This window comes from Musa acuminata, chromosome BXJ1-10 (genome assembly GCF_036884655.1).
Source record: "Musa acuminata AAA Group cultivar baxijiao chromosome BXJ1-10, Cavendish_Baxijiao_AAA, whole genome shotgun sequence".
Lineage (NCBI taxonomy): Eukaryota > Viridiplantae > Streptophyta > Magnoliopsida > Zingiberales > Musaceae > Musa > Musa acuminata.
The window spans coordinates 28,741,025-28,749,690 of NC_088336.1; the positions used below are offsets into that span (position 1 = coordinate 28,741,025).

At 39.6% G+C, this 8,666-nt stretch overlaps 1 protein-coding gene across 2 annotated transcripts; it reads right to left on the bottom strand.

Annotated features, from left to right (window-relative positions):
* Positions 1–345: 345 nt before the first annotated feature.
* Positions 346–7,664, bottom strand: LOC135595990 (tryptophan aminotransferase-related protein 1-like). 2 transcript variants are annotated; one of them, XM_065087593.1, is made up of 7 exons: positions 6,715–7,664; positions 6,166–6,588; positions 5,291–5,594; positions 1,812–2,089; positions 1,418–1,719; positions 784–1,011; positions 346–524 (listed from the first exon to the last, which is right to left on the bottom strand). In XM_065087593.1, the coding sequence occupies exons 2-6, from the start codon at positions 6,501–6,503 to the stop codon at positions 824–826; spliced, it is 1,410 nt and encodes a 469-aa protein (XP_064943665.1). In that variant the 5' UTR covers positions 6,504–6,588; positions 6,715–7,664; the 3' UTR covers positions 346–524; positions 784–823. The 2 variants fall into 2 exon arrangements, with proteins under 2 accessions (XP_064943665.1, XP_064943664.1); XM_065087592.1 differs by lacking the exon at positions 346–524 and having other exon boundaries at positions 596–1,011.
* Positions 7,665–8,666: the final 1,002 nt, after the last annotated feature.

Sequence of the window (8,666 nt, forward strand, 5' to 3'; positions counted from 1 at the left end):
AGTTTACTTTAGATATAGATCTAAATTGAGATGTTGCAATCTCCATGAAAACAATTAGTAAAAAGAAAATATAACTCTAGTTTGCATATGAAGGAAATATTTTACTAATTATCAATCAATATCCATCCACAAGTATCTTTCTTATGGTTCTCTGTGAGGAAATCAATTAGTAAAAAAGAAAAAAAAAAGTGCTCATATATCAATAGAACTCAAGAAACCTAAAAACGCCCTTTATTTATATAGCTCATGTAGGCAAAAAAATGAACTAAATGTAGGGCTGCTCGAAATCTTGTGGCAGATGGAGCCAAACGTGACTCGATCTGATAATGTCAATGGTCATATATATCAAGCGACAAATAAGACGATCATCGAATCTTATCTACAAATTCAATTTACAATCCATTCCTCGTGAGAGGATGAACCAGTTCGACTAAGAAGCTATGTGCTTGAGGTTACCTTAAGTGGTTGGTTCACCTGCGACCACGCTGAAAACATCACTAGCCAAATGTTCGACCTCCCTTTCACTTGACAATAAAAGTGCAACAAAACAACTATTTAAAAGGTAGTGAAAATGGGGGAAAAAAAGAAAAGAAAATAAGAGGAACACTGGGATAATACAAAAAAAAAAGTAGAAATCATCATCTTATACAAAGACAAGAGACCTAAAGGCAAAGAAATATATATATATATATATATATATATATATATATATATATATATATATATAAACTGAAAAAAAAAAACCAAAGGATGAAACAGCTATGGGCGCCAGCATATACTTACAATCCACTATCAAAAACTGCAGTGGGATAGACTAGGACACTCAATGATGGAGCATTGAAAGTCGTTCGATGAAGAGGTGGAACGTCTCATCGCGATCCAACATGCTTATCCGCACGTACTTTGGTTCCACACCGAAATGCCTGCCGCTCCGAGTAAGTATGTTGTGCTTCCTTAAGAAGCCTTCACAGTCTTCGACTTCCTCCTTTTCACATTTGAGCCACGCAAAAGCTATACAACACACAACAAAGATGTTGCGTTAAGCGTTATGGGTATCATCCACGCAAAAGCTTTGTTGGGATTTGACAAAAACATTAAGATATACACTTGGAATGACTCCCTATCTTTTTGTAGTGAATACTAATGACTGCAATTTTCACCTTGGACAAAGATGTAGAGCCTCTATCTAACATTGTATGCTGGCACTGCTAGGAGAGCTCTGTATCTTCTTCAGATACATTATGAAGGCCAGATTTGTTGTTCTTGAATTCATAGGAATAGTAAGCAACAAATTGGTTTCACAGATGTTCCACTAGCCCCCTTCTAGTTTATATCGATTTAATTGTGATAGCAAACATATCTTTAGATTCAAATTTTGGAAGGAAAATATGCATTTTCTGGTACATAAGTAGCATACCAGGGTAGGTTCCAGTCTTCTCCCCAGTGAACTTGCAGAGGGCCAATGGGAAATCAGGTAGACTAAAGATGTCAGACGCCTTCACTGCTTCTTGCAACTTCTGCCACCTGATCGACAGAAGCTGTCGACCAAAATCAAACAACCTGTGGTTGTTCTGAGAGACTGGAAGCTCATAACCATCTGAGACTGCTTTAAGGATCTTTGATGCACGGAGCTGTGAGTCCTTTGACACCCCAATGGTATTTAGCTCTATAAACTTGATCATCCTCTTCGCAACATTCTTGTCTTTTACTAGAGCCCACCTGCTCATTTATGCTTACAATTTTTGTCACCATAACTAGATTATTAGGATCAACATGTTATACGAAAGAAAAAACAGGGGAAAGATGTCTACCCGAGTCGAGTCCCAGCATGACCAGTGCTCTTTGACACAGTAAACAGCATAATATCATGGTCTGCCGCATCAGTGATTGGAGTGTACTGAGGCCAGTAGTAAGCTAGGTCATGGATTGTCTTTCCGTTCCTAGACTTCAGGACTGCTTCCCTAATGGAGCCATCAGGATTATTCGGGGAGCAAACCAACTCTATGTAAGCATCACCATCGAACATGGATGCATCCCCAGCCCACCGGTATAGCCCTGACTGGAGGTAATCCGTGACTGCTGGATATGACTGCAATTATTTGGTAAAGTATAGTCAACATATAAATTCTCCTATTAATTACTTATGAACTTGATCGAAACAGGAAAATGAAAACAACCTATTTTAATCTATGCAAGTTTCGTGCATGACATATTACTAGTACCCTATTTCATCAGATCTATTGGAGTATAATTGCTGCATTATTTGGAAGAGAAATGAGTATCTAGTAGAAATCATTCCAAGATAGCCAAGCTATCAGCCTAACAAAGAAGAAATCCATCGAGTTTGAGAATCAAATGATCTCCAAATCCAATAGTCAAAGGTGCCTGAGCTGCTAGGTGCTCGCAAGAGCACTGCAAGACGATTGCGAATATCAAAATAAAAAAAAAATAATTAAAGAGAAATATGATCACCAAAATAAAAATGAGACGATACATGAGTTTAATATTATGTAATATTTCAAATATAACCACTAAAACATCAAATCACATTCCTTTAAAGTACCAAAACACTGCATTATCCAAATCTAACAACATAAATAACAAAAAAAAAAAAGATTAATATTAAAAGTCTAAGAATTTTGCTCAAGAAAGTCGATGATTAGCCAGCTCATCATCCTCAACATCCTCACTCTTGTCATCATCTTCCTCAAAGCTGATTTATATCCCTCAAGATCTTGTTCATCTTCACTAGAATAAGTTTGTTCATCTTCGAGAATTTCAAGATAGCCTCCACCACTCAACTACAGATTTATATTTAATAATTAACAATAATATAATTTAATATTTACATGATGCTTAAATATTCAAAAACTTAGTAGCTCTTGATTGAATTGTTATTGGAATTCCAAAAAGACACTTAGCATGATTATACAAAGATAATTCATTGGTTGTATTATCTTGAACTTCAATGTTAAGTACCAATCTTGTAATACACATTGATATACCTTGTATGTAACTTCTACATCAAACTCAATATATGAGTTTTTATAAAAGAAATTCATGTTTAGGTGTGTACATATTGTCATGCTACATGTAATGGATAAGAAGATTCATGTTTAGGTAATGTACATATTGTCATGCTACATGTAATTACAAAGAAATCTTTCCTTATTTCCTATAAAAGATTTTTATATTGTTTCTTTCTCTCTATCCATAATCACATATGTGTGTGCCTGTCATTGCAAGCTTTTTCTTGTTATCCATAAGTTGAAGAACTCTACCAAGACGGTCCATTACTTTTAATGCATATAAACCATATAATTCCAAAAGATTGTATCAACATTATATCACTTACTCTTTTGCCTTCAATATCTTTTGCTCATTTGTTTATCTCCCACCTCTCCGAGGTAATAAGATTACACTTTTACATATAAATATTTTACAATATCAAAAAATATAGTGGCAAAATGAGTGACACTATATTTCACTAATCCCTTCTTATTTGTAAATTATTGCATCATATTCAATGCTGCAATATATAAAGGCAATACCAAAAATTAGAGGTCTTCTTGCATTTGGAATCTTTCCAATGTCCTTTGATGTAACACCAAGATATGGTACATGGAGTCCAATATAAATGTAACCTTTCTTTCCTAAAGTAATTTACCTTAGAAAAAGGAAAAAAAATTATGTTTAAATATATAAAGATAACATAATTAAAACACTTAAAGCAAAAATTATACCACTTAAGACATCTTTCATTGTCTGTTATATTTTGCTCTCCAATCTACTCTACAAATTGGTAAGTAATTCAAATATTCGATTTCATAAAAGAAGATATAGCAGTTGATTTTACAAACATGGTTCCTAATAAACAATTGTTCAAAAGTTAATACCTTTTTGTCTCCTATCAGCCCATGCATCCAACATAACAGAAAATTCATGTTTATTTTAACATCCTTATTATACTTCATCAAACAATTTTGTGTAATCAAACTCTTTTACAATAATGAAACTTTTAATTCATGATAACTTTGAATATTCAATTTATATCTTCCAATAGCTTTGATCATATATTTAAAGTTGTTTAAACGTGCCGCATTGAAAAGAATACATCCTTAATAGTTAACAGAAGAAGAAAGCAATTATTGAATTGTTATAACCCTTGCTTCTTTGTCACATACATCATTTATACTTATTTGCTTTGCTCTTTTATACTTTACATGGCTTTTTCGGGTTCTTGCAATCTGTACAAATCCATTGGATTTTATGTAATTTTGATTTCTTGACAACAACAACCTTTTCAGCATCATCTCCTAAATTCTCAATATCATGATATTTTGGTAACCATGTAATTCAGTCTTTTAGAACTTCTTCTCATTCATATATGCATCTAGCGAGTTTCACACTTTTTATTTCTGCATATCTGCATTTTTGAAGTTCTCTGCTTGATGTTGTTTTGATATGTCATCTCTAGTTATTTTCCCACAAGACATAAATATTACATTGGATCCTGTTTGGAGTTTCTTGTAGATGATTCATGTGGGGAAGAAGCAAGGGGTAGAGAGAGAAGCAAGGTAGCTATCGAGGAGGATAAGGAGGGAAGGGGTCGGGGTATGACGTATGAGGAGAAATAGGGAGAGGTCAATAAGAGGAAAGGATATGGGGACTATCAATCGGGCGGGTAGGAGGGAGGAGGAACAAGAGAAAGAGAGGGGGACTATCATATGATACAAGCACCCGACATTTGGGCTCAAGTGCATGCATGGGTCGTGCCCAATTAAAGGCGTTTGCCCAAACCCAAACTGAGGTGCTTGAGCCTCGCCTTGTTCGTGCGCCTAGGCAAGCACCCTGGCACCTTGACTTCCCTTGTTGAAACATGAGAAACTTTAGAACATTGCAATATAAAACTGAAGTACTACCACAGTTAGTAGAAGAGATGGGAGACTGAACACGAAAAACACCAGTTAAAAGAAGTTTCTATATACATTTCTCAATTAAAAACACATGCAGATAAAAATATACAAGGAAGTCTGGAAGCAAAGAGAAGTGTTTAGAAGGTTACATTACACAAAAACTATGTGTGTTTAGGACCCAGGACTGCTATCCTGATGCCTATATAATAAGCTTATATGATTAGTTTACTGGGAATTATTTGATAGAGCCACTGCCCACTAACTAAAGGAACTATCACGATCCTCATGGCGGTATTTAAAATGACCCCAGAAAGTCTTAGTAAATCTAGGAACATCTAGACTTAGGCATATGCGTTGCATGTAGTGGAACTCACCGAATAGTATGGAACTGCAGAAACGACGCTCATTGGCTCGGGCGCATCTGGGGGAGATAAAGCATATAGAGCAGCCTGAAAGAGTTGAGTGGAACCAGTCCCAACGATGATAAAGTGGCCATCAGCTACAGCATTGCCGACGAGGTTATGGAGGCGCCGTACTTCATGGGCAAACTCGGGCTCCAAGAACCAGCACAAGTTGGTAACATCGGAGAAGTAGCTCATGGCCTGCCACCCAGGGATGATGATGTCCCCGTGCTCTCCCATCTCCTTCCAGAAGGACTCGAACATGGTTGGATCCCCACTGGGTCATTGGTTCACCGTAAAACAGTGTTAAAGTAGTGGGAAGCAACACTTGTGCAAGTCAAAGTTGAAGCAAGATAACAAGTTTCAGTTCTGATTTCACTCCCACTCCCATTTCTGGATTAAGATTCTCACAAAAAGTCCCAAGGCATGTGGTAAGAATATTGCAAACACAATCTTTGGACTCGAAAGAGATCAGGGAATAGTAAAACGATGGACTTGAAAATGGTAACTCCTGTGGCCCTCAGCAATAACTGCTTTTCAACCGTAAGAAGCACCACTGTGACCTAACCAGAAAGAAGATGATGATAAAAAGAACAAAACCGGAAAAGAAATGCAATCAAATGCTAACGCGATCGGACAATGCCAACAATCACATATTTCACAGGATTAAAGTATAAAATGAAAAGGGAACTTTCGTCATCGTCGTCTTCCTTTTTATTAAAGAAGCCCGCGGCAAAAAGGCCGACACAGCGGTGCGCTGGAGAACAATTTTCTGTTCTCATTTTCTGACCCACTGCATTCATCTAATAAAATCAAACTATGTAAGAAAAGTCTGCGAAATCACTCACTGGTCGAGATTAATGATGGCATCCTTCGAGGCAGGGCGCTTTCCGGATGTGGAGCTCACGCTAATCTCCTCCGCCGACACCAGCTCCTCCGCTGTTGACTGCTGCTGCGGCGCCGCCACGACCGACTTCTTCTCCTCCGCAACAAGGATGCTCCTCTCTGCCTTGCAACCGGGAGTTCCCTCGCCCTCATATAGCGAGGCGAGTAGGGCTATCATGACCAGATTTAACGTAAGGGATCCGAGAATCAGGAGCACCCATATCCGTCCCGGATGACGCAGCACCCGCCTCTGGAGCGAGGACTGGCTCGGCCTCGGCCACTTGTTCGAGACCTTCGGCATTAGAGTATGCCGGTCTCTCAAAACGCAAGCTTCGGATTGAAAAGGGAGGCGTTCAGTGGATAGCAACAGCGTGGAAACGCCTACCCTGATCGAGAGCAAAGGGGGTGCCCAGTAAATTCCGACATTTGAGAGAAAATATTAGAGGAAGGGATGCTATTGTTGCATACACCGACCCTTTTGGACTAGTTTAGGGAAGATTTATGCTACTTACCTGTCTTGGTTCTAAAGCGTCCTCGGTTGGCTTCCTTATGAGACATTTTATTGCACCCCTTTCCTTCCTGCCTCGCTCTGCTTTAAAGGAAGGCTTTTTGGCTTTGGAGACGAGGGACTTTCTCGATCTTTTAATGTTCTTGATGTGAACCCTCCGTTTTCTCGCTTCTTCCCCAACCCCCACCTTTCCCCTACGTTTTTTTTGTTCTTTTTTGTGGTGGAAGCGCATCAACTCAGAAAGATCGCTCCATCCTCAAGAAAGATGTCGCCTTTTTCTCTTCTAATGCTGATTCACATCAATACGACTCTGCTTACCGCGTTAAAAATGCTCGAGAAGTACTTTGATCGAGTACTTCCAGAGCTCCCTCTCTTCCTTCTACTTTTTTTTTTCTCTCTATAGATAAAAATGATAGAATGAGGCTACGAGCCGACTGATTCTTTGAACCGAAAACTCAACTATCTAAAACATACGAAAAATATGAAAAATCTACGAGGGATAAGAAAAAAATATCCACGAGAAATCCCCGAGGATCTCCACTTCCGCTTCGCAGTTACCAGCGGCTACAAAATCTCGGTTCCAGCACCACGCAGTTCGTCGACCGTGAGATGACAACGGGGCGGGACAAGAGATTGCGATGATAAGGGAAAAAGATCTGCTAATCCTGCTGATGCTGACAGTGCTCTAGGCTCAAGGAAATCGCTTGGGTGGCGAGAAACATCCTCCTCGGTCACTCCAATCTCTTCAAACTTTGAAAGTTTCCGACTGACACACACACACACACTCTCTCTCTCTCTCTCTCGTGTGGCGTTTCCTCTGGGAAGCAAAACATTAAAAAAAAAAAAGGAAAAAGCGGTAGCCTTGGGAAGCACGGAGCACAGCGGCCGGATGGGAGTTCCGAGAGCTCGGTTTTAATGGAGTCAAGGCGCCTTTCCTTTCCTTCTTGCTTATTCTTTGAGTCCCTCCCGCTGCAGCTTTTAATTATTTTCATAGACGCTGGAGATCATTCGTACAATGAATGAATGCAGAAGATGAGCTCTTCTATTTCCAATAGTCCATCGGATGGTGATTGCAGGCGAAAAGATGATGGGCCGAAAGAGAATAATGATGATGATGATGATGATAACAATAATGATGATGATGACGAATGAAGGAATTGAGATGATTGAACGTTGTGATTTTTCTTTTTTGAAATGGAATGTTATGATTCGAAGGTCCCGCAGCGCATGACAAGCCAAGGGAATGGTAGTTCCCTGAGAGGTCTCTGTCTTCTTAAGTCAATGGCGGAAGATGCAGGCCTTTTCGCTAGCCGAAATTTATGCTACTTAGCTAGCTGAGCAAGGCATGTTCCGACGAGGCCGCTTAGAAGTCACCACCTAGATCGAGGGAGGGCCCCCACCGACTAGTGGTGTACTGGCGGCTGAAGCAGTGACGTGGTACGCGCGGAGTGAGCCACATGCAAAATCCGTTGCCGTCATTGATAAGCCAGCGAATGAGCAAATAGATTGAATGATAAGATAGATCTTTTTCTTCTTCTTTACCGATAGAGATTTCTGCTTCTTTTCTATTTTTCCTCAGGGCAGATTCATGGGCAATGGCCAAGCCGGATTCAGATTAATTCATTCGTCACCTTAATAATTGCAGGATGGGTAGAAGGAGAACACATTGTTAAGTTCACAGGGACCACGAGGACGATTGTAAGGAAAACTCAGTGTAATCATTTGGCCAAGAATGCGACCATAAGCGTGGGTCCGGATCATCCTCAGAGAGAGAGAGAGAGAGAGAGAGAGAGGAAAACTCAGTGTAATCATTTGGCCAAGAATGCAGCCAAAAGCATGGGTCGGGATCATCCTCAGAGAGAGAGAGAGAGAGCATGCACTAAATTCGTGGGACGAAGGATCGAGTGAAGAGGGTGTTGTGGGCATCCCGTTATGGGCGACGGAGCAGTAACGTGA

Excerpts from the sequence above, each read along its gene's own strand:
- LOC135595990 (XM_065087593.1), bottom strand. The coding sequence starts at position 6,503 with ATGCCGAAGGTCTCGAACAAGTGGCCGAGGCCGAGCCAGTCCTCGCTC. Across the intron at positions 2,090-5,290 it reads CTGCAGTTCCATACTATTCG|TCATATCCAGCAGTCACGGA; the intron begins GTGAGTTCCACT and ends AAATAATTGCAG. Across the intron at positions 1,720-1,811 it reads CATGCTGGGACTCGACTCGG|GTGGGCTCTAGTAAAAGACA; the intron begins GTAGACATCTTT and ends ATAAATGAGCAG.